Below are 26,876 nucleotides of genomic sequence, written 5' to 3' on the forward strand. Positions count from 1 at the left end.
TCTCCCTCAACGAATTTTACTCTCCACGCTGCCCTCCAATACTAAATTGGTAATCCCTTGATGCTTCAGAACATGTCCTACCAACCGATCCCTTCTTCTAGACAAGTTGTGCCACAAATTTCTCTTCTCCGCAATTCCATTCAATACCTCATTAGTCATGTGACCTACCCATATAATCTTCAGCATTCTTCTGTAGCACTACATTTCGAAAGCTTCTATTGTTTTCTTGTCTAAATTATTTATCGTCCCTGATTCACTTGCATACATGGCTATAATCCACACAAATACTTTCAGAAACGAGTTCCTGACATTTCAATCTATACTCGATGTTAACAAATTTCTCTTCTTCACAAACGCTTTCCTTGCCATTGCCAGTCTACATTTTATATCCTCTCTACTTCGAACATCATCAGTTATTTTACTCCCAAATAGCAAAACTCACGTACTACTTTAAGTTTCTCATTTCATAGTATAGTTCCCTCAACATCACCCGATTTTATTCGACTACATTCCACTATCCTCGTTTTGCTTTTGTTGATGTTCATCTTATATCCTCCTTTCAAGACACTGTCCTTTCCGTTCAGTTGCTCCTCTAGGTCCTTTGCTGTCTCTGACAGAATTACAATATGATCGGCGAACCTCAACGTTTTTATTTCTTCTCCATGGATTTTAATACCTACTCCGAACTTCTTTTATTTCTTTTACTGCTTGCTCAATATACAGATTGAATAACAACGGGCATACGCTACAACCCTGTCTCACTCCCCTTTCAACCACTGCTTCCCTTGCATACCCCTAGACTCTTATAACTGCCATCTGGTTTCTGTATAAACTGTGAATATCCGCCGGCCGCTGTGGTCAAGTGGTTCTAAGCGCTTCAGACCGGAACCACACGGCTGCTACGGTCGCAGGTTCGAATCCTGTCTCGGGCATGGATGTGTGTGATGTCCTTAGGTTAGTTAGGTTTACGTATTTCTAAGTCTAGGGGACTGATGACCTTAGATTTAAGTCCCATAGTGCTTAGAGTCATTTGAACTATTTTTTTGTAAGTTGCCTTTCTCTCCGTGTATTTTACCCGTGCCACCTTAAGAATTTGAAAGAGTATTCCAGTGAACACTGTCAAAAGCTTTCTCTAAGTCTACAAATGCTAGAAACGTAGGTTTACCTGTCCTTACTCTATCTTCTAAGATAAGTCGTAGGGTCAGTATTGCCTCATCTGTTCCAACATTTCTAAGGAATTCAAACTGATATTCCCCAAGATTGGCTTCTACCAGTTTTTCCATTGGCCACATCTGCCAGTAAATAAGCATGCCCTATCAGAGCTGGGAAAAACAGTGCAACTAAGTTATGGCATGTGTGTGAGTCAGTTAACTACTGTACGGCTACTCCTTGCTCACCTATCGGCTTGATACTTCTCACTACTATCAGCCATCACTGAAGAGGACCCTCCACACCAGGTTCTCAGCAGGGAAGCTGCGGAGTCAACTATAAATTCACCTGTTTGAAGCAATGGAGAGCTATGGTAGGTGTGTGCGCTTATGTTACCTTGGCAGCTGACTTTATCGTAGCTTCGATGTAGCTGCGTTCGACTGGGTCGATGTACGGGTGCTGTGCCGGCGAATCTGCAGCCTGCAGGAACCAAGACACACTCCATAGAATCCCAACGCCTCCAAAAACGTAAAAGGAAAGCGGCCAGCCAATCACAGTCTCGCAAAGGGCGCCCGTCACCGCCATGGACACCAAGTTTCCAATAAACATCCCTGTCAGCAACGCGAAATCTCTTTAAGCCAAGGGTATCATCTGTCAGACTAACTTGTTAAAGCAAGTTGCTGTGAGAAATTAAAATAACATAGTGAGTAAAAAAAAGCAATAAACTTCCTTATAAACTAAAATTTATGCCTCGGATTATGTGACTTATATTCAAGTCGACACACTTACAATAGCGATAAACCACATCTTGTATCTCCGTATGGAAGAAAAGTGGTGCATGTCGATAAATCAGCCACAAAATTGAGAGCATCATCATACAAGTGATATCCTTCCACAAGGTCTGCTGCTAATGCAAACATGTCAGGGAACAGATATATAGAATATAACTGACGAGAGGAGAAAATGCAACAATGTAACAAACGGAGAAACCAAAAGGGAATATAGATGTTAAAGAAAGAAACTGACGGGAAGTGCAAAATGAAAGAGAAGGCTGCAGAAACGCGTGCGAATATGGGAAACTGGATGCCGCTTAAAGTAAGCAAAAGAAACAGTTGTGAGAAAAGAGCAGCAGCTATATAAATATAAAGAGTTCATATCAAAAATCAGCACAAATCAAAGAAATAGAGGTTGAAAGGTGGGAGTAATATGCAGGGGGGATCAGAAACATTTTCAAAAGCTTGTAAGGGTGTTGTAGGATAGGTTATGCCGAGAAATAATTGTTTAGAATCGATACGTTGCACCGTTACCTAGTTAATTAGCATTGAAATTAGCCAATCAGGCCACTGCGCGCGCAAATTCGAGCACAATTAACGTCGGTTCTTCTCATAGGTGGATGCTAATACAAGAAACTGCTTAGCCTTTGGCTCCAGTTCGTTCTTTACCATCATCCCATGTCCAGTTTCTGTATCGCTGTCTTGCTCGGTTTTAGGGAACCAAATGAGGAACACGTTTGCCAACACCGTCTCTGGCGAGCTGCTTGAATCTGCTCACGCAACGGCCTAACTGGCTAAATTCAATGCTAATTGATTCGGAAAGGGCACAATGTGTCCAGTTTTTTTTCTGAACACTTACGTCTCAGCACAGCCAAACCTACAACACCCTTACAAGCTTTTCAGACTGTGTCCGACCACCTGTGTGAAGAAGAACTGTAAAAATCAAACTTAAAGCCATGTTTTGGAAAGGGAGGATGAAGTGGATGTTGTTGAGATGGAAGATAAGATTTTCGTATTACCGAACTATCAGTTTAATAAGTCATGGTTGCAAAGTACTAACGTGAATTATGTACAGAAGAGTGGAGCGATTACTAGAAGACGGCTTGCGTTAAGATCAATTTGGGTACCGGAGAAATGTAGGAACACACGAGGCAGCACTTACCCTGTGGCCTATCTTAGGAGTTAAACTGAAAAAGAAGTCACCATACATTAATAGCAATAATAGATTTAGTTAAAGCTTTTGACAATCTTGACTCGAATACATTCTTTAAAATTCCCACGATAATACGGGTACGATGCAGAAAGTGGAGGTTTACTCGTATCTACAGCTTCTACAGAAACCACACTACAGCTTAAAAGTGGACGAAATGAAACGGACGGGAAGAAAGCGAGAGTTTTTTTGTCTATCCCCAGTGTTATTCAGTACGCATATTAAGCAAGCAATAAAACGAACTGTGGAGTAATTTAGAAAACGAATTAAAGTTGAGGGAGAAGAAAAAAAAGAGTTTTACCGATGATACCATAAATCTCTTGGAGACAGCTAAGGACTTGGAACATCTGTGGAAAGGTATTAACGCTCTATCTAAAAGAGGGTAGAACATCAACAAATATAAAACAGTAATAATAGAGTATAGACGAACTAAACTAGGTGATGCTATGGGAAATGAGACACTGAAAGTTGCAGATGAATTTCGATATTTGAGAATAAAGAAAAGAAAAGAAAAGAAAAGGCTGACGAAGGCAGAAGGGAATGGACACAAAATGCAGACTGGTAATATTTTACGATATAAATTTCAGGATTTTGAAATTTTTTCTGAAAGTAATTGGAGTGTAGTCTTGTTAATTTGTTAATAGAGGGAAATACGTGTGTGTGTGTGTGGTGATCGTGGTAGGAAACATTGTTGAAGAAGACCAAGGATTGTCTGCAACAAGTATGTTCAGATAGATATAGGGTGCTGTATGCAGTGGTGAAGTGACTTGTACCAGACAGTTTAACGTTGAGAACTGCATCAAACCAGTCTTAGGACTGAAGACCACAACAACAAAACACGTGAACGAGCTGGATAACATCCTCTGAATGTTGACAGTCAATGTCCCAGGTTGTATGGTGGTTGTCATGTTCCTGACGTTTTGTCCGGAGCTGCACTGGACGTTTTCAGAGGCACCCCTGGTTTCGACTGACGAGTTGGATGTCGGAGATCGACGGGAATACCATGAAAAAGGGCCGAGACAGAAGTTTACACGTGATCGGCAGAGGTAATCCTTGTCAAAGATAAAACATAACTATCGAACAGTTGTCTTTCAAAAATGGAACTATGTGATTATGTAGAGCTAATGTTCATCAAATATTACTAAGTTTCAAGATTTCTTCATTTGTGTGAAAATCTTTAAGAGATTGATGAAATAGCCATTGCTATGTGAAGTCTTCTCGAATTTCACTCTTCGTGAGATACCATGTGAGAAAAAACATGTGTCAAGTATCCGACAGTCCTAACGAGAACGTACACCATAAATGACCCATACCTTAACATGGTCTACTATTTACTGAAAGGAAGTTAAAACAAAATTTGTTGATGCTTACCTAGGAAAATAAGGGAAAATAGGCTCCTTTCGTGGTCAGGTGCCCACGTGCAAACAGTCGTCTGAATAGCTGGTATTGTGCCACCCTTGAAATAAAAAAGACTTTCTTTATGTTTGATCCTAGAGACGGATAAAAATAAATAAGTTCACTTTCAGTTGAGCAATTAAGCTGTAAGTTACGCTGTATGGATTTTCTGGCTGGGAGATTCCCAGTGGCAGATTCAGCTGCCTAATTTGAAAGTTTAATTTCTATTATTCTAAAATTGTGAAGGTTTTGTGTTTAAGTGTACTGGTAAGTGTAGGTGATTGTAATATGTGTGTATAGTGTGGTGTCATGTTTTTCATGATGATGATAGAAGAGAGAGAGGGTGAAACCCAGTGCTAGTGGTTTACTCCTGTCGAATAGCACCAAAGGGGTCATCGAGATTAACATCCTCATCCGACGCAGGTCTCACTATCAACAGTGCCACAAGCCCTCATTTCACGAGACGCTGTAGAAAAGTTTGGATTTTAATCTAAGACATTGAAGCATAGACGGTTTATCAGGGACTTTACGCCACCATCCCTAGTCCCTTTTGCCACGATGTAAAAGTAAGTAAGCAGCAACAGGTGCCGTACCCAGGCGGTTAATCACCCAAGTACTGACCGCGGCCTACGTTGCTCAACTTCGGTGATCTGAAGAGGAGTATATTTTTTTCATTACTTTTCATCGCCTAAAAAAAACATTTTACAAACGTGAAATAAAAATTGTCATCAAATTAAATATATTCCGCTTTTTCTGCAATTCTGACCTTTTTTAATATATCAAAAAAGACTGAAACTGAGGAGTGCCTTTGTTGCACCAAACTAGTGGTAAAGTGTATGGAGGGGACTGACAGAACGTAATGTATAGCTACAGTCGCAGCAATAGAAAAAAGTTAAATGTATGGGTAAGGGAGCCAAGGAATAAAATCGAAGGGTGTAATCTATACCACCAATAACCGTTACTGCATTGTGCGCTGGACTGGAAACAAAAACAGCCGAGGATCGTTCCTCAGTTAAAAAGAAAAAGGGGGCACACACCGCAGCACAGTGCAAGGGGTCATGACAAAACTCTCCCAAAGCTTAATCATACAAGTACGACTTCTCATACTGAATAAGTTATATTCCATATTCATACGTGCACTGTTGCATGACATCTTTTACTTCAAGCTTCTCCTATCCCTGGTGATCCAGCTACTCGTGAAGCGTACTCGATAAACAATTGGAAAAATATTGTCTATATTTTGGGAGTGTATTTAACGAGGTACGGCCGTCAGTAGTAAAGCCAGTAAAATGAGATACAGCTTTCATTGAATGGATATCTGTTGGACTCAAACATTTTATGCACTTATGCTCGAGAATACAAGGACATGTAGAACGCACGGTGGCCTAAAGCCACAGGTCGTTACTATTTGTGAGATAAATACAACGGATAACTCTAGCTTGTCTTCCGGAAGGGCTTGTGTGTTGCGCCAGAATTGTAAGGCAATTGAATGCAGAATATGTATTGTAGTTTTTAATGTGATCTATCTTTGTCTCGGCGTATTGATGATTAAAAATACCTTGACAACTGAAAAAGTGTGTGTTACAGGAGTCGGCGTTCTGTAGTTCGTGATTGCAAAAGTGTGACACACGATGTCTGGGAAATATATTGAACACCTCTCGTGCCCCTATAATTTGGTGCCTTTACCTAAGAATGTTCTGTCTAGACGCTAGATTATTCTCAGAAGATGCAAGCTGTTTTTGTATCATCGCTAACATTAGAAGATGTAATTTTAAGTTTAACTAGAAGTTATATCATGGTGATATTTGTCTGACGACATGTTTATGTTAGTTCAGTTATGAAATTGTGCACCAGTGCATACCAATAAATTATTTCAATACGCTAATCAGTGACGTTATTAGCACATTAAGCATTCATCAAATAATTAACTATGAAGATGGAAGAAGTAAAAGTACCTGAGCGAGTCCCTGGCAGAATCTGTTAATAAACAGCGCGTAGTAGCCAGCCCAAGCAGACAGTGGTGTCAGAATCGCCAGCAGAGATGAGACAAGAACGCTGAATAGCAAGACGACCTTACCACCGAAACGGTCAGCGAGCACACCGCCTGGAATGTGACCAAGCGTGTATCCGTAGTAGAAGCCGGCCAGGATCTCTCCTTGCATCTGCGTGTCCCAGATGAATTCCCCATCCTGCAATTAGGATACGAGATTTGACCTGTTTATTTAGTACCAGAAATGAGAACGCTACTATCGGAAAACATCATCTGCACAATACCCAAGATTCCAAGAGCCCGCAAGTGCAAGAACTGCCGCACAATCAGCTTAACAGTTCAAAGTTGCTGACAAGAATAATGCACAAAGAATGTAAAGGGAAGTTGAGGACGTGTTAGGTGACGATCAGTTTGGCGTTAGCAAAGGGCACCATTGCGGTTGATAATGCAAGCGAGATTACAGAAAAATCAAGGCACTTTCATAAGATTTGTCGATCTGGAAAAAGCGTTTGACAATATGAAATGGTGCTAGATGTTAGAAATTTTGAGGAAAACTGGGATAAGCTACAGGGAGAGGCGGGTAACATACAACATGCACAAGAGCCAAGAGTGAATAATAAGAGAGGAAGATCAAGAACGAAGTGCTCAGATTAAAAGGGTACAAGATAGGGATGTAGTCTTTCGCCCCTACTATCCAATCTATACATCGAAGAAGCAATGAGGGAAGTAGAAGAAAGGTTCAAGAGTGCAATTAAAATTCAAGGTGAAAGTATATCAGTGAAAAGATTCGTTGGTGACATTGCTATTCTCAGTGAAATTGAAGAAGAATTACAAGATCTGCAGAATGGAATGAGCAGTCTACTGAGTACAGAATATGGATTGAGATTAAATCGAAGAAAACCAAAAGTAATGAGAAGTGGCAGAAATGAGTTCGGCGAAGAACTTAACATCAGGATTGATGGTAACGAAGTAGATGAAGTTAAATAATTCTACTAACTAGACAGTAAAATAGCCCATGACGGACGGAGCAAGGAGGACATCGAAAGTAGACTAGCACTGGCAAAAAGCGCATTCTTGGCCAACATAGGACTTAATTTCAGGAAGAAATTTCTGCGAATGTACGTTTGGAGCGCATCATAGTATGGTAGTGAAACTCGAAATGGGGGGAAACTGGAAAAGAAGATAATCGAAGCATTTGAGACCTGGTGCTACGGACGAATGTTGAAAAATAGGTGGACTGATAAGGTAAGGAATGAGGAAGTTCTGGGCAGAATCGGAGAGGAAAGGAGTATATGGAAAGCAATGACAAGAAGAATGGAATAAATGGTAGAAATCGGTTAAGTCATCAGAGAAGAGCTTTCGTGGTACTAGAGGCAGCTGTAGGGGGTAAAAACTGTAGAGAAAGACAAATATTGGAATTCATCGAGCAAACAATTGAGGACGTAGGTTGAAAGTGCTACTCTGAGCTGAACAGGGTGGCATAGGAGAGGAATTTGTAGCGAGCCGCATCAAACCAGGCATAACAGACTAACAAAAAGTAATAGTTTAATACACATCCAACCGACGTTAAGGACTAATTTCCAAGACCGTAGTCGCTATGAGTTGTTTAAGAGTGTAACTTGTGTAAATAACGCGCTGTGGTTTTGTTAAACATTTAAAGTTGCATATTTATGATCTCGAAAAGTGTGCATTTTTTGGAAAATTGTAACAAAACTGTAAATAAAGATGAAGGAAAACTACACGACGGGGCGTTTTCAGAAATATGACTGGGCACAATACTCTGCTGTAAATTGCAAGTACGAAGTTTCCCAAAAGGCTGAGGCACATATCAGATGTGTAGGTATGCAGATCACATGCACATCCTGTCACAATGGCATACAGAATACAAATGATGAGTCAGCTGATAGTTGGATTGGTGGGGGAAAACAATTATTTCTGGGTAATAAAGCGTTATAATTGATATTAAATGATGACGATAAAAGTAATAGGTAATTAATAATGGTGACACAGTCACATGTCTTTAACAATGGTGATGAAAATTACGTATATGTCATTAATTACACTATCTGGGCAACATATTGTGACAGATCATTAACAAAAGTGATCAAGATAAGTGACTGACGTGCAGAAAACTATAGACGCCTTGCCTCAGGAGGACCTAGACCTGTGGCCTTGAAGGACAAATGTCTCAGGACGGTAACCTTGACCGAAGACCTTTCGATGATCTAGCAATAGCCGGCCGTTGTGGGCGAGCGGCTCTAGGCGCTTCAGTCTGGAACCGCACGACTGCTACGGTCGCATCTACATCTACATCTACGCAGGTTCGAATCCTGCCTCGGGCATGGATATGTGTGATGTCCTTAGTTAGGTTTAAGTAGTTCTAAGTTCTAGGAGACTGATGACCTCAGATGTTAAGTCCCATAGTGCTCAGAGCCATTTGAACCATTTTTTGATCTAGCAACAATTCAGACTGCGTATGGAGTGGTACATCACCACTACTGTGGAATACAAAAACGAAAGGTCGTTGTTTTGTAATTTATGTTGTAGCTAACATTGTTGGGTAAGCAAATCCCTCTAAATTGCCTATCTTGTTTTTCAAATCATTGTGCAGTCGATCAGCACACCAGTTCCCTACGGAATCCAATCTGACATAAATGGGATCTGGTTGCGAATGGATACAAAACACTAAAAAAACGATTTGTTTACAATTAGTTATTTTATTAAATTATTACTTACTAATTGTTGAACTTATGACTGCTCAGTAAATTGAGAGAAAAGTTTAAAATGTCTCAGAGGTCCCATCTCAACTGCCTTCGGTTGTATCATCCTACCCATCGTATTTTTCTTATTCATGTTCTTCTTTCCTGCTGCTATCTTCTTTCTCCAAATCTTCCTTCGGTATATTTTCTGCATGCTGAACAGATTTGTGCCATTGTTCGATTGTAACGTTTTTGAAGGCCTCGTGAGGTAAGTGCTCATCATCTGCGGTTATGAACACGTTGTTTTCCGCGGCTACTTCTCTATGGACCTGGGCGGAAATGAGCTCAATAGTGTTGTCCTGGTAATGATAAGGCGGTAGCCCATTTCACTTGTCAGTACATCCATCTCATAACGATTCTTCTTAGTTTAAACTAACCTTCTCCATTATCTCAGCTCTTGTATCTGCAGCTGACAAGGCAAAATTTTTCACGGTTAGCGAGGTGGCTACGTCAGCCTTTCGCTTCATGACTACGGATAAATAAAAAAAAAACGGTCTTAAAACAATTTTGAAAGTTAGATGTGTTCATTTCTGACTGATAATCATCTGACGTGTTTGTTTTGCTACATCTGCAAACTAATTTACTCTCTTTAATGAAAGCAGTCTACATTCACCCGACAGGCACAACAATCAGCCTCGCCCAACAGGTACCTTAAGTGCCCTGCTTTGGCTAGAATTCTGCCAGATGTACTTTAGTAAATCATTCTGAGTAACCAAGTTTCATCCAAATAGAATATAGGTCGCATGTCACCTGAAGTACGCAGCGAATTAACCTTCACAAAAATTTAATTCTGGAGGTCACTATGTCGTTGCATTCGAGTAGAAATTGACTATCATCATTTTGAAGGAAGGTTGTATTTAAATCTTAAATTGTTTAATGAGCGTCCCACAGATCTATCAGAACTTGAAAAATTTATTTCTTTAATTAAATTGTTCTCAATTTGTCTAATGTTGTGTACTCACCATGTCGTAAAATTCCTAAACTTCCTGCCTGATGACGATTTTATCAAAGTCGCTCAGTTTAGTTAAAGAACGGTGCTGTTTAATGTATTTTCGTGGGAGAATCGGATGTTGGTCGTTTTTCCTCACGACACACTCCTTGAATAGTTCTTAAACCAACGCCATAATTTGCAGCAAAAATAGCCCGTACATTAGTGAGGTTTTTTCTTACAGTGGTCGTTTTTTCGGTAACATATCACTACATTTCTTGATATCATCGCTGTTCATTATGTCTACTTCTGCAAGTTTCTCCTAAGGAGTGAGTATGTAGATGCAAACACTTCACTAGCGTGGTCTGCAAGATTTTTAAATATTTATAGACATTGTCGATTATGGATTTCCTGTGCTTTCTTCAACCGCATTCTTCCTGCTGTCAAAGTGCGTCTTCTTGGAGTTATTTGTAAATCTAGCTCCACATGGCACAGGGAAAATGTCTCTTTCTTCCAGCTTTTCCATTTTAAGATTGCACAAACCCTTCCAGTTAGTAAATAAATTGCACAAGCAATATCATAAAACAACTTTTTTACTTCAAGTCAAACTGCCGAAACTAATAACTATGTACGAAATGGTAATCGAGAAATGTGCGAAGATCTACAAACTGTGCCGCTCCTGACTTCTACTGGACGCTCCGAGTTGCCATTTTTGAATGCTGCAGAGAGAGCGCTACGCGAGACAAGGCACAAGTGCAGCACCAGTGCGGTCGCAGACACCTGCCAATGCGCTTGAGCAGAGCTGCAGTGTGAGAGTACCATGTGTAGCAGTTTGAAACCGGAATTTCGTTGCAATAATTACACGTCTGTATTCTGAAAGTGATAAACAATATTTTATTCAAAATAATCTCCACTGCTATTTATAAATTTCTCCCACCTCTCCGGCAGGCTGTGAATGCCACAGCAAAAAACAGTTCTTCTTTTGAACTGAACCAAAAATGTCCAAATGTGTGTGAAATCTTATGGGACTTAACTGCTAAGGTCATCAGTCCCTAAGCTTACACACTACTAGACCTAAATTATCCTAAGGACAAACACACATACCCGTGCCCGAGGGAGGACTCGAACCTCCTCCGGGACCAGCCGCGCAGTCCATAATTTGCAGCGCCCTAGACCGCTCGGCTAATCCCTCGCGGCGAACTGAACCAGTCAGCGATCCATTTTCGTACATTTTAATACGAATTAAAACTTTGCTCAGAGAGTGAGAGAGAGAGTTCCAGTGAAGCAAACAGATGATAATGGGATGAAGCCAAGTGTGGAGAATAAGCCGCGTGCCCTAGCATTTCCGAGTTGAACGCCTCGATCGTTTCCCTGCTCCGTTTTGCTGTGTGTGATGGGACGTTATCATGGAGCGACATGACTGTGTTGCCTTTTTCCATATTCCGGTGGTTTTTCATGGAATGCTCGATGTAAATTGATCATTTACTGTTGGTAGCAATCAGTGTTGACGGTTTCACCACGTTTTAGCAGTTCGTAATAGATGACACCCTTCTGATCCCACCAAACGCAGAGCATTTTGCCCGTTCCTATCACTAGCCGTGGATCCACATATGCTACCGTCTTCAACAACAGCAGTAGTTCCAGCAACACAATTTCATCGTCGGCTCTGAGTTTCGTTGTATGTACAGTACTGAAGTAAGACTGTTCATTGGTAGATGTCTTCTTTCCAAAGCGAATTGGTCTTACAGCAAATGTCGATGGTTTGTCTGGATTCATCCATGATTTACGACGCTGAGGATTCTCAAAATATATCCATTTTTCATCACCTGCCATTATTCGAAGGAGAAACGACTTTCTTTTGTATTTGGCGAGCGGTATTTCACAAGTGGTCTTTCGATTTCCTTGCTGTCTTTCATTCAGTTCATGCGGATCCCATTTTTCCACTTTCTCCACCTTTCCCATAGCTTTCAACCGAAGAGAAACGGCTTCCTGTTGAATTTGGGTGTCATCTTCATCCAATAAGGCCTGCGATTCGTTGTCTTAGAACTTTTTTCTGTGGTTTCCTGGGCTCGTCTTTCTCACGACAAAATCACCATTTTTTTTAATTTTTTGAACCACTCGAAACACTGTTTTTCCAAGAGCATGTTCCCCGAAAGCTTCGACAAGCATTCGATGCGGTTCTGCAGCAGTTTTCTTCAAATGATAACGAGTTGGAAACAGATGTGAGTATATGGAACTTGGGTTACTGTGTGTTGACATTGAGCGTCAGCCGTTGCAGGAAGCAGATGGCCTGCAGACGCGGTCTCACGAGCCCCACACTGACGGCTAGCACCATCTATAGGGCAATTCCGGTTTCATGCCTCTACACCTGGTATATGTGTAGCAGTGAGCAGAAGTGACCAGAGCCTACAAGCAAACATCTCGGAAGACTTCTAGGGAGCAATACGTCGCGTGATTACCTCGCGCACAGCATGATGCTAAGAATGCGTGTACTCTGGACGCGGCCACACAAAGAACTGCCAGACGCTTCGGAAGCCCCGAGACGACAGAAGAGATGGTACATTTCAAAGAGAAAACATTGTACGCAAATTAAGTGCAAAACAATGAATATTAGTGTCCGTTGCTGTCCTCGTTTGGCCGAAAGAGCGTTGACTCACTTTGCGTCCGCTGGGGCCCTCGAGCACCTGCTCTCCTGGACAGGCGTCCGGGTCGTGGAAGACGGCGCCACCGTCGACGGCCCCTCTCTCCCGCAGCGCCGTCCCGTTCACCATGTCGACGATGGCTACGGAAATGTTGACGCGCGTCGTGTTGCAGATGGCCAGGCCGAGAGTGTTCAGCAGCAGCATCGTGTAGCGCGTCTTCCAGAAGCCTACGGCACATACCGTACGGATTTTAGAATCGTCTCATTTGACTGGAGTGAGGAACTGTTCTGCAGCGTACCTTCAACCTTCTGTCATCGCTTTGGCTTTCGTATAGCCATCTGCAGAACTGAAATCACTGACAATAATTACTAAGGTTAGAAACGTAATTCTCGGCAAGGTGTTTCTGGAGACAAGCTCCCATCATCCGGTTGCCTGTGTTAATCATAAACATGCACTTTAAAAACACACTATGTCCAAAAATTTCTAAAAATAAAAAATATAGAAATAAAGTTTTTCGGACATGAAGTCGTCTTTAAAAAACAACAAGACCAGATTATCTGCTCCACTTATCCATACTACTGCCCATTCACCAAGCCTCCCTTTTGTATAGCGGTAAACACCAGAAGCTGTAATTAGGTGAAAGAGATTCTGCTGTGACTTCTTCGCTGAGAAACCTGCGCCATGATGTATCACCTTTCAGGCAGAGACCATGACAAGGACTTTTATCTGTAGAAGCTCTAAAAAAGTCGCTCAAAAATGTATAAGTACGTCTCAAAAGAGCCTATAATTAAAACGAACAATACGAAAGCAGTTTTGTCAAGACCAGTATAAGTTCCATCAGCTGCCTCACCAGTCACCGGCTAATTCAGTAAATATGTTTACCTCCAACAGCCTGTACTGAGCCACCAGCTGTTCCGTAGCGTTCCAAAAATGTTATAAGGATCTTGTTGAGACAACATATCAACGGTTATCTACGCAAAACCACTCATAATTACCGTACTAACGCTAACCTTAAAAATAATCGAAAAAACCATTAAAGAAAGCATTATCACTATCGCCAGTTTGTACACTAAGGAAACCAATAATTCAGGCGTATTGCCCTACCCAATTCACGTTAATGTTACACCAATGTTACATAACCCAGGATCCCGGGATCCCGCACCCGCTACCAAGACAAACAGCGAAAGTCCTGATAAAACGAAATCAAATGCAAGTAAGTAGAGTGCAGGCTAACGGTATATTGAGATCGCTCCCCCCCTCCCACCCTCCCCCCCCCCCCCCCCCCACCCGTCGCAAAACACAAGGCGACTTACAGCAAATAGCCACACTTAAAAATGGTTCAAATGGCTCTGAGCCATATGGTCATCAGTCCCCTAGAACTTAGAACTACTTAAACCTAACTACCCTATGGACAGCACACAACACCCAGTCATCACGAGGCAGAGAAAATCCCTGACCCCGCCGGGAATCGAACCCGCGAACCCGGGCGCGGGAAGCGAGAACGCTACCGCACGACCACGAGCTGCGGACAGCCCACTTAAAAGCCGGCCGTCGTGGCCGAGCGGTTCTAGGCGCTACAGTCTGGAACCGCGCGACCACTACGATCGCAGGTTCGAATCCTGCCTCGGGCATGGATGTGTGTGATGTCCTTAGGTTAGTTAGGTTTAAGTAGTTCTAAGTTCTAGGGGACTGATGACCTTAGAAGTTAAGAAATTTTTGATTAAATCAGAATTAATTACCACATCCACATACCGTCATTGAAGGAATTCTTGCACTTTCATTAATAGAATCAGTTTCAAACTATTTAAACACACAATAACAATTGGCCTCTCAGTAACTTGTAAGAATTTATAAAACTACTCATTTAGAATTAGACACGTGTCCCTCAGGCACACTATCACTTCAGATAGAAACATAACAGTAATGTTATAGCAATTCGCAGCAAAATATATCCAGGGAAAATTTTATCCATGTATATCTATAGCAACTGGGCGCCTTAACTCCGTCGCGTGAAATAAATACAGTAACTAGGATGCACTTAGACAAGGACCAGCCAAACTGTTTTCAGTGGTGGTTAACACTGGCAGTATCAATCTACAAACAGAATGTACCAGCACTCCAGTCCCTAGTAAATGTTAATCATCACATCACATACAGCTCTCACTAGAACCTTGTGTACTAAGCAAGTTGCAATTAACATATCTCAGGACAAACTCAGTAGGAGTAGAAATGGCCGGCCAAGAAAATGAAGTCAACAGCACTCAATCCAGTAGTCGATTCCGGCCACAATTAACAGCACAAGCAAGGCCCTTACCCTCTTGCTTGTTCAACGAAGCCAGCCGCTGCAGATCTTGGTGCCAGGGGACATGCAGGAAGTGAAATACACCAATGGCTTTCCAGAAACATGACTGCTTCCACGCCGGCGATATTTGCTATTGCGCCGTCACCTGGGTAAACAGCCCCTTTTAGATGTGCTCTTACTGCTGCCTTGCACAGGGCCTGTACTGTCTGCCAGACTTCCCAAACGACGTTACTGCTAGGCGTCCCAAAGCAAAATCCTCGTTACTTGCTAGAGCTTATCCGTCGCTCCCCGATCGGCCCAGTAGGTGGCGCCACAGCGTGCTTTGTGCACACCACTGGGAAGATGGCCCATACTGGCGGCGAGAATATCACTGATCGAGCCACACAGCTCACCAGCAATGTACAGTTCGCAACGCCCTAGCTACAACAAGAGCAAAGATACAGATAAACACGTTTTCTTCAGCCTCTACAATAAAGGACACCGTGTACAATAGGCGTGTTTTGTGGGAGGAGTGTTGGCCTGTTTTAACAGCCTGTTCCGAATGTTGGCTATTACATCAATGGCAAGAAATGTTTTGCCAGCTCCTGATGTATAGACTGCCCTGCACAACAGGAATGTTGTACTATTGCAGTATCAGCCTACCTTACGGAACTGCTCTGCAGAAAAGCCTTCATTTCAGGAGCAATAAAAACTGTTTTCATGCCTCTGACTTCTGGGCTGCCTGGCATTAGTATTGATCGGTTCAAATGGTTCAAATGGCTCTGAGTACTATGGGACTCAACTGCTGAGGTCATTAGTCCCCTAGAACTTAGAACTAGTTAAACCTAACTAACCTAAGGACATCACAAACATCCATGCCCGAGGCAGGATTCGAACCTGCGACCGTAGCGGTCTTGCGGTTCCAGACTGCAGTGCCTTTAACCGCATGGCCACTTCGGCCGGCGGATGGACAGAGAGAGAAGAGGGGATAGAATGGTAACATGGGGGAAGGAAGGGGAGAAGGAAAAGAGGAGGGCTCTTAGCATAGCTCTGTACCACTGTAGTCATTAAATGTGCTATACCTACATGTTAAATAAGTCACAGCTGCAAAATACTAACGCGAATTCTTTACAGACGAATGGAAAAACAGGCAGAAGCTGACCTCAGGGAAGATCGGTTTGGATCCCGTAGAAATATTGGAACACATGAGGCCATACTGACCCTACGACTTATCTTAGAAGCTAGAGTAAGGAAAGGCAAATCTACGTTTCTAGCGTTTGTAGACTTAAAGAAAGCTTTTGAAAGTGTTGACTGGAATACTCTCTTTCAAATTCTGAAGGTGGCAGGGGTAAAATACAGGGAGCGAAAGTCTATTTACAATTTGTATAGAAACTAGATGGCAGTTATAAGAGTCGAGGGACACGAAAGGGAAGCAGTGGATGGGAAGGGAGTGAGACAAGGTTGTAACCTATCCCCGATGTTATTCAATCTGTATATTGAGCAAGCAGTAAAGGAAACAAAAGAATAATTCGGAGTAGGTATTAAAATCCATGGAGAAGAAATAAAAACTTTGAGGTTCGCTGATGACATCGTAATTCTGTCAGAAACAGCAAAGGACTTGGAAGAGCAGTTGAACAGAATGGACAGTGTCATGAAAGGAGGATATAAGATGAACATCAACAAAAGCAAAAGGAGGATAATGGAATGTAGTCGAATTAAGTCGGGTGATGCTGAGGGAATAAGATTAGGAAATGAGACACTTAAAGTAGTAAAGGAGTTTTGCTATTTGGGGAGCAAAATAACTGATGATGGTCGAAGTAGGGAGGATATAAAATGAAGACTGGCAATGGCAAGGAAAGCGCTTCTGAAGAAGAGAAATTTGCTAACATCGAGTATTGATTTAAGTGTCAGGAAGTCGTTTCTGAAAGTATTTGTATGGAGTGTACCCATGTATGGAAGTGAAACATGGACAATAACTAGTTTGGACAAGAAGAGAATAGAAGCTTTCGAAATGTGGTGCTACAGAAGAATGCTGAAGATTAGATGGGTAGATCATATAACTAATGAGGAGGTATTGAATAGGATTGCACCACACATGACTTACATGAGTGCAACATACCAAGATTGGAGCATATGCCAATAGGCCAAGTGCGCCACTGCGCAGAACTCAGAAAGATGTTATGTGTGCAGGAAAGTTCCGAGAACAAGGAGAAACTGCAGCAATTCGCAGAGCATTCAAGTGTGCCAATGATCACGTTGCCGTAACTGTGTCAGTACGTCTCCCACTCACGAACACATGAGACACCGTTACGCTGTGAGACACGCCAGAGGTACATCCACACCTCTCCATGCTGGCCTATTATTACATAACTCGTGAGACATACGCAGATCAGTCGTTTGTGTGGGTGAAACGTTAGCATAATGTTCATATTGTGGGGCAAAATAATTTCCTGCCGAATCACCTGGCATGTATTATAGGAATGGTCAGGTTAAAGTTGCCACAACCTGACTCACTACAAACTCAACTACATGCGCTGACACAAGGGGGAATGCTACAGGCAAAATATTTGTTATGGCATGAAAATTTAATGCAGCATTCCAGAAAATGTCATTTGATACAACAGTATCACAGTGGGCACAAGTTTGAAGAGCCCTGGGCAGATATATGACTGGGTAGGATCCATGTTGCCACTTCAAGACAATGTGTCACAGTATTTCCTAGGTAACCCAGTCCTCGAAGCAGACAGATGATGGGAGAACAATTCCAGGACACATTGCGAAATCATTATTACAATACAAAAATGCTACATACACACAACAAACTAATTGCACAATATAATCTGTCTTAGAAAGTACGCCGAGTGATGAGTGCAAATTAGTTATACGATCCGATAAACGAGCGACAGTGGAGCACGAACGCAGTTTGAATCCGTCCCAGTCGCCTGAGATTGCAGTGGTCATACCCGCAGATGGCACTAATGCCTGGGATATCACTCTACGCTGAAGCAACACGGGTGTTACACGCGTATCTGCACTGCACTGATTATATGACGGTCTGCAATAGCCACTCATTTTCACCCATGAAGATGATGGCTACTATTCCGGCTCCATGCATGTTGACCCGTTGTCTGGTGAGAGCAGGCGAAAGAAGGCGACCGCAATCGAATTCAGTGCGTACCACTTTATGAATCGCAGCGACGTTCCTAACAGTCTATTGAGCTGTTGCCAATTATTGCAACAATTTCTGATGGATACAAAAGCAAAAGTTGAGACTGAACGTCTCCAGTATATACCCCAGTAGCCAAGACGTTTGCATTTCGAGAACTAAGTACATCTTAAAGACGCACTTGCAGAAGAAGGAAGGATATCTGTGGATAAACATCTACATTCATACTCCGCAAGCCACCGTACTGTGTGTGGCGGAGGGAACCTTAAACCATAACTAGTCATTTTCGATCGTGTCCCACTCGAAAATACGATGTGCATTCAAGTTCTAAGGCCTCCGATTTTTTTTCTAATTAACTACTCACCCGAAATCGATGAAACTGGCGTTACTTCTCGACGTAATCGCCCTGCAGACGTACACATTTTTCACAACGCTGACGCCATGATTCCATGGCAGCGGCGGAGGCTTCTTTAGGAGTCTGTTTTGACCACTGGAAAATCGCTGAGGCAGTAGCAGCACGGTTGGTGAATGTGCGGCCACAGAGAGTGTCTTTCATTGTTGGAAAAAGCCAAAAGTCACTAGGAGCCAGGTCAGGTGAGTAGGGAGCATGAGGAATCACTTCAAAGTTGTTATCACGAAGAAACTGTTGCGTAACGTTGGCTCGATGTGCGGGTGCATTGCCTTAGTGAAACAGCACACGCGCAGCCCTTCCCGGAATTTTTTTGTTGCAGTGCAGGAAGGAATTTGTTCTTCAAAACATTTTCGTAGGACGCACCTGTTACCATAGTGCCCTTTGGAACGCAATGGGTAAGGATTGCACCCTCGCTGTCCCAGAACATGGACACCATCATTTTTTCAGCACTGGCAGTTACCCGAAATTTTTTTGGTGGCAGTGAATCTGTGTGCTTCCATTGAGCTGACTGGCGCTTTGTTTCTGGATTGAAAAATGGCATCCACGTCTCATCCATTGTCACAACCGACGAAAAGAAAGTCCCATTCATGCTGTCGTTGCGCGTCATCATTGCTTGGCAACATGCCACACGGGCAGCCATGTGGTCGTCCGTCAGCATTCGTGGACCCACCTGGATGACACTTTTCGCATTTTCAGGTCGTCATGCAGGATTGTGTGCACAGAACCCACAGAAATGCCAACTCTGGAGGCGATCTGTTCAACAGTCATTCGGCGATCCCCCAAAACAATTCTCTCCACTTTCTCGATCATGTCGTCAGACCGGCTTGTGCGAGCCCGAGGTTGTTTCAGTTTCTTGTCACACGATGCTCTGCCTTCATTAAACTGTCACACCCACGAACGAACTTTTGACACATCCATAACTCCATCACCACATGTCTCCATCAACTGTCGATGAATTTCAATTGGTTTCACACCACGCAAATTCAGAAAACGAATGATTGCACACTGTTCAAGTAAGAAAAACGTCGCCATTTTAAGTATTTAAAACAGTTCTCATTCTCGCCGCTGGCGGTAAAATTCCATCTGCCGTACGGTGCTGCCATCTCTGGGACGCATTGACAATGAACGCAGCCTCATTTTAAAACAATGCGCATGTTTCTATCTCTTTCCAGTCTGGAGAAAAAAAATCGGAGGCCTTAGAACTTGAATGCACCTCGTGCAGCGAGGGAAAAACGATTCCCTATTGCCTCCGCATGAACCCTAATTTCTCGTTTCGTCGTTATACTAAAGTGAAATGTATGATGGCACCAGTAGAATCGTTCTGCAGTCGGCTTTAGCTGTCGGTTGTCTAAACTTTCCGAGTAGTGTTCCTCGAAAATAAAGTCGCCTTCACTTCATGGATTCCCATTTGGATCCCCAAAGCACCTCCGCAACATTTGCGGGTTGTTCGAACCTACCAGTAACAAAACTAGCAGCCTGCCACTGAATTGCTTCGTCTTCCTTCAATCCGAACTGGTACGGATCCCAAACACTCGAGCGGTACTCAGAAAAAGGTCAGGTCGCGCTGGCATGCTGTATGCAGATTCCTTTACAGATGAACCACACTTTCCCAAAATTCTCCCAGTAAACCGAAGTCGGCCATTCTCCTTCCCTACCAAAATCCTCACATGAACGTTTCATTTCATATCGTTTTGTAACGTTACGCCTAGATATTTAAACAACGTGATTGCGTTAAGCAGAACACTGATAATTATGTATCCAAACATTACTGGTTTGGCCGGCCAGAGTGGCCGTAAGGTTCTAGGTGCTGCAGTCTGGAACTGAGCGACCACTACGGTCGCAGGTTCGAATCCTGCCTCGGGCATAGATGTGTGTGATGTCCTTAGGTTAGTTAGGTTTAATTAGTTCTAAGTTCTAGGCGACTGATGACCTCAGAAGTTAAGTCACATTTTGCTCAGAGCCATTTGAACCATTACTGGTTTGTTCCTACTCATCCACATCCGCTTACATCTTTCTACATTTAAAGCTAGCTCTCGTTCATCACACCAACTAGAAATTTTGTCTAAGTCATCTTGTGTTCTTCTACAGTCTCTCTGTTTCCACATCTTACCCTACACCAGAGCGTTATCAGCAAAATGTCAAAGATTGCTGCCCCCCCTGTCTGCTAGATTATTTTTGCATACAGAAAATAATAACAATCCTGTCACACTTCGCTGGGACACTCCTGAAAACTCTCTTGTCGCTGATGAACACTCGCCATCGAGGACAACATACTGGGTTCTGTTACTTAAGATGTCTTCCAGCCACGCCTGAGAACCTATTACATATGTTCGTACCATCGTAAACAGTCTGCTGTGGGGCACCATGTCAAGTGCTTTTCGGAAATCTAGAAATATGGTATCTGCCTGTTGCCTTTCATCAACTGTTCGCAGTATATCATGTGAGCAAAGGACAGCTCACTTTCAAACGATTGACGCCTTCTAAAACCTAGCTGATTCGTGAACATAAGCTTTTCGGTCTCAAGAAAATTTGTTATATTCGAAATGAGAATATGTTCAAGGATAGCGCTGCAAACCGATGTTAGGGATATTAGTCTGTAGATTCTGCTAGTCTGTTTTTCTTACATTTCTTATGTATAGGGGTCACCTGCGCTTGGGAGTTTGCAATGGGTGAGAGCTTCGCGTTATATGCAAGCTAAGTAAGTGGCTAATGCCGTAGAGTACTCTTTTTAAAACCGAATTGGGATTCCATTCGGACCTGACGGCTTATGGGTATTCAGCTCTATCAGTTGTTTCTTTCCACCAGGGATGGTTATTACTATGTCTGTTCGATGGTCGTTTGTACGATTCTCCTGCATGAACGGTTTCTTAAATGTAGAATTTGAAACATGGGCTTTCGTTTTGTTATCTTCAACTGCCAAACCAGACCAGTCAACGAGTGACTGAATGTAACATACCTATTTTACATAGAAGCAGAATTCTCTCGGGTTCTCAGCCATGTCTTTTGCTAGATATGACAGTGGTAGTTGTTTTATGCTTCGCATGTAGATCTTCTCACAGACGCAAGTATCTCTACAACCCTTTGCCTGTTGTCGTTTGCATGAGCAACAGCCTTGCTTCCTCAGCATTTTCCGAACTTTGTTGTTAAACCATGGTGGCCTTTTCTGTCCTTAATCCAATTGGGGCACAAAGTTATTCAGACCACGATTTACAGTCTATGTCAACTTTTTCATAATTCTTTCATGTTCATCTTAAGGGGACAGTGTATGTGAAATTCACTGAAATTTTACATTTTCTGTTTTGTACTCTATAATGTACTTTGGACTTTCCTGCACATTTTGGTATATAATACATTACAATCAGACAATTGTGAGACCTTCAAATAATATTTTGAATGTTGACAAGTGACTGTCAAATTTTGCAGCTACGAATATACTGCCACATTTGAGCAGTCGTAGCTTGGGAACTACAGAGTCTAGAAGGCTGTGAACTGCTTTATTTTGTGCCCACTGCTGTGTCTCAGAAGTTGGCATTACGAATAAACAAATCAGTCCTTTGTTTCTGATACTAGTTTTCGTTGAAAGTTGTGTGATTATCGGCTAGTTTTGTAGTAAGCTAACTTCTGTTGCTTTTTATACGTAAATAAAATGACTAAGCGTTAAAGTAACTTCAAGAAACGCAAATACGCGGTTAACAGATATGTAGGACCTGCATTTTCTTCTGAAGCACTTGAAAACACTTGTGATAGCAGTGAAGGAAACCGCAATAATGTTTCTGAAGTGACCATACTCCCCAGGTTCATCGAAAAGGAAGGTAACTTTAGAAATGAATAACAGTGATAAAAGTAATGATATTATGGAGAATGTCATTATTTATCTGCAAATCCTTGCACCAGTTCTTTCTGAAACTGTCTCTTGCTGTCTTTGTGGTGGTGAAGTTAAACTTTATGAGGATGTTGGATTCAGAATAGGTGCTGCACCTAAATTAATTATTAAATTTCAGAAGCGCAAAAACGAAAAAGCATTTCATACTTCATCAAAGTGTTCAGGTAATGAACTGTATGAAACTAATGTCAGACTGTTCTATGGCCTTAGATGCATTGGTAAAGGTGCAAGGGCTCGTAATGTTCTCTGCACTGTGTTGAATTTGCCAAAACCACCTGCCAGGTATACGAAATGTGCAGCAGCCATTGGGAACTCTGTAAATTCTGTAACTGAAGATTCAATGGCTGGTGCTACATCAGAAGCTGTTGAACAAAATGAGGGTGACACAGACATCGGCATTGCAGTGGATGGATACTGGCAAAAGCGTGGGTTTAGTTCTAAATATGGTTTTAACATCTGCAATAAGTACTGACACTGGAAAAGTTTTGGATTTTGAAGTTCTCAGTTACTACTGCCAAGGTTGTACAGTGAACCAGAAGAACAGATTACTTCATAAGCAGCAGTGTATAAAAATTATGATGGCACAAGTGGAGGAATGGAGGTAAAAGGAACAGTTAACATTTACCAGCGTTCGCAGAAGGACAGGGATGTCAGATATGTGAAATACTTACATGATGGAGAGAGCAAGGCTTTCATTGCGGTACAAAACAGTAAGCCATATGATGTTCCTATACAAAAACTTGAGTGTGTAGGACATCTCAATAAAAGGACAGGAACACGTCTGCATAACCTAAAAACCAAACTAGGTAACACAAAATTGTCTGCTGGCAAGACAATAAAACGTGCTGGAAAACTAATGGACAAGGTAATTGATGAATTACTGGAATATTATGGGAAGGCCATTAGAGATAACTGTGACAGTTTAGAGAAGATGAAAAGAGGTGTGTGGAGCACTTTCTTTCATCGAATATCAACTGATGAAAATGTCATACCCCCACCAAACACTGGGTGTCAATATAGGCAAGCTGAATTTCCTTTCACCCTGCATGAATTTACTCACGAAAACTCTCTTGCTTTGGCAGTAATGAAGGTAATCAAACCTATTTACAGAGATCTGGCAAATCCTGAGCGACTAAAGAAGTGTTTACATGGGAAGACCCAGAATGTGAATGAGTGCTTCAAAAATGTTGTGTGGTACCGTGTGCCTAAAAAGTATTTGTTGGCATTATGACTCTAAAGTTAACAGTGTCTGATGCTGTAATAACTTTTAATAGTGGAAACTATGAAATACTTAAGGTTATGGAGAAGTTAGGGGTAAGATTTGGACAGAACACAGCTAAAGGACTGCGGGAACTGCATGAGCTTCATGTACGTGAAGTAGAGTTAGCTGCTCAGCAAATGACAAAAGAAGCAAGAAAACAAAGGAGGAGGCAAGAAATGGGCTGTTGTGGAACTGAAGAAGACATGGACTATGGGCCAGGGCAATTCTAGTGCATAAAAGACGCAGAAATGTAAGTCTGTATAAGAATTTGTAGTAAAAATGTTTTAAACCTCAATATCTCTGAACTACATTTTTTGCAATAAATAACCTGTTTTCTAGATAATTACTGATGGTAGAGACATGAAATTTTCACAGCATGCCAAGTGTGAGATTGAACACATACAGAACTAGAATAATTAATATATCCTGAGTTGTTTTGTTTTTATGTTCATTTATTTACAGAATTCTGTCAAAAAATTGAGTGTTTGGAAAAGAAAGGATAACATGCCCCGCAATACAATTTTAGTAATAATTCTAGTTCAGTGTATCTAGAAGGTGCGTTCAATAATTATGGAAAATTGTAAGTTGGTGTCTTAAAAAGTTTGGCATAATGGGTCACAAAATTCGACAATTTAACATTGGCGGTATAGGACATACAATGTCCTCTTAATGGAACCAAATGATGTCAGTTCATAGTCTGAGATCCTAAGAAATGCTTATCCTCACTCTATCAGGAACATCCTTCTAGCCTTGTTGACTGATTTATTAACTTTATTACCCTTAGTTGCTGTAATGACATCATGATCACTAATTGCCATCTCTATTATGAAGCTGTTGATAAGGTATGGCCTGTTTGTAGCTGCAAGGTCTAAGATATTTCCACTGTGTATGGGCTGCTGAACTAGATGCTCAAGACAGTTTTCTGAAAAGTGTTCGCAAGTACTTCACGAGACTTTCTGTCCGTCCCCCTTGCAATGAATCCATAGACGTCCCAATCTATACTCAATAGGTTAAAGTTGCTTCCAATGTGTCACTATGAATCTTTGACAACGGTTGTACAATTGAGTGACTACGTGTTGAACCATGCATTAACTGGTATAGAGGATCTATGTATAGGCATGTGCAACAAACGATTAGTAGATAATGGTTTGCTGGAGCCTAAAAGCTAGCAAGTGCACCACACTCTCACAGAGGTCAATCGCAAAATAAGTTACGATGTTGACTACCTACTAAGTCTACGTAGATTCACGTAGACCTCTCCTGAATGGTGACCAACGAGTGGCAACGAGCTAATGGGGTGCATAGGACTAAACGTGGTGATCTGTTCCTTCTAGACACACTCCGTGCTACAGCAAAAAACTTATTAGTATCTATACTACCAGTGGAAGTATGATTGTAAGGACACGTCGCCAGATCTGCTATTGGCGTTACATGGAAGAATGACAACACATTACACGTTATGTATACCATTAAATATGTCACACCATGACACCCCATCGTACAATATAAGCAAGTCCTGTGGGCAGACTCAAGTGCTACATGTGTGTTCGTTAATAGTCTGGGATGAGTGCACTGTGGCACACAAATAGCCAGGCATGACACTCAACAGAAAGCTGCAAGACATCCATAGTAACAATACTGTCATGGGTGGCACAGTGGTACTAAAATATGTGGACTTCCACCAGACCTTGCCTGTGACTGCCAGGGTAGACCTGCAGATGTGATGGTTGTCTGCTTAAAATACACACCAATGTCGACACATGTGCTCACTCTATCATTACAGAAAAGCATGAGAATGAACTAATGAGACAACTCTGCACACATCTTCACACATCTGCTAGCATTTGGTGAGGGGCGTCTACCTAGCTACCTTAGGGAAGGATGATACTGTCATCTGAGCTATGTAATGTTATATCAACACCTACTGAGCTCTTATCATGGTGTATTCCGATATACTTTCCAATTATCTGAAAGAGGATTGGTTGCATGCGAAGGACGTCCTTGCGCTCAGAAACGACATGATATCCATGATCCATAGTGAAATCATGGGAATGCTAGTTGCTGATGTAACCTATGCATGTCTGTCAACACCATGGTCGATGATGACAATTCGGTATTATTCATGGTGGAATTCCAGTAGTCACTGACATCACCTCGCACAATGTCACACCATTTGATGCTGAAAACTGGAACATGGATTATGTTACTATGAAACGTGAATGCACCAAACCTGTGCAGCCGAACACAACTGTGCATGCAAAGATGTTACTTAATGAGACTGAAACAACTATCTCAACAGGTAGAATCGCCAGTGATAAGTATACATACCTCACATACTCCTAATTCCATACGACATCCTGGCACCATCTCATAGAATGCAGATCACCCCACAACTGAAGATCGCCATGACAATAAAGCACAGGGGCAAAGCAGGGAGGTATGTGGCTTCAACTTTATGACATCCTTTTTATCACATGTCCAGCTGTAGGTGGCATGTAACTGAGTGATTTCATCCAGAAATTTATACATCGTGTTACCTAGGAATAGTACACCTACTGTTGTAGTCTATATAAGTTGGTACTATCACAAATAAATGTATCCTTAAAAACCATCTGTTCTGTATGCATTTCGTCCCAATATCGATTTTTTTCAGTTGCTGGAGCTTGGGACATGAGGATGGCTGGGCTCGAGCACCATCACACAAGTGGAGCTGAGTTATTCACAAGTGGACGAGGAAATTGACAGATAGGGATGCAAAGATCTGATGAGCAGAGAGAGGTGAGGAGGAGATGGACCACAGCAACTGCGTATTATATGTGACATACACATACACATGTGAAGTTGTGAAGAAGGTGCTAGTACTATGTATGTATGTGTAAAACTCTGCCTGGATCCCTGGGCAGGAGGTGCACAAAATCTGACACACAAACTCCTTACCCTGAAAGAACCAACATGGCAGGTTTATAACACCCCAGCTCTAATATTTATGGGGATCCAGACATGCTTGTTTTTAAGCCACTGTTGTAT

General features: G+C 42.0%; 1 protein-coding gene across 1 annotated transcript in view; it reads right to left on the bottom strand.

Annotated features, from left to right (window-relative positions):
- LOC124789411 (sialin-like) overlaps positions 1–26,876 on the bottom strand; it is an 87,218-nt gene that overhangs the window by 51,469 nt on the left and 8,873 nt on the right. Inside the window, exons 2-5 of the mRNA XM_047256755.1 lie at positions 12,862–13,073; positions 6,483–6,716; positions 4,504–4,588; positions 1,546–1,760 (exon numbers count right to left, since the gene is read on the bottom strand). Coding sequence (XP_047112711.1) covers positions 1,546–1,760; positions 4,504–4,588; positions 6,483–6,716; positions 12,862–13,073 — 746 coding nt within the window. The remainder of the gene's footprint in view (positions 1–1,545; positions 1,761–4,503; positions 4,589–6,482; positions 6,717–12,861; positions 13,074–26,876) is intronic.

This window comes from Schistocerca piceifrons, chromosome 3 (assembly GCF_021461385.2).
Source record: "Schistocerca piceifrons isolate TAMUIC-IGC-003096 chromosome 3, iqSchPice1.1, whole genome shotgun sequence".
Lineage (NCBI taxonomy): Eukaryota > Metazoa > Arthropoda > Insecta > Orthoptera > Acrididae > Schistocerca > Schistocerca piceifrons.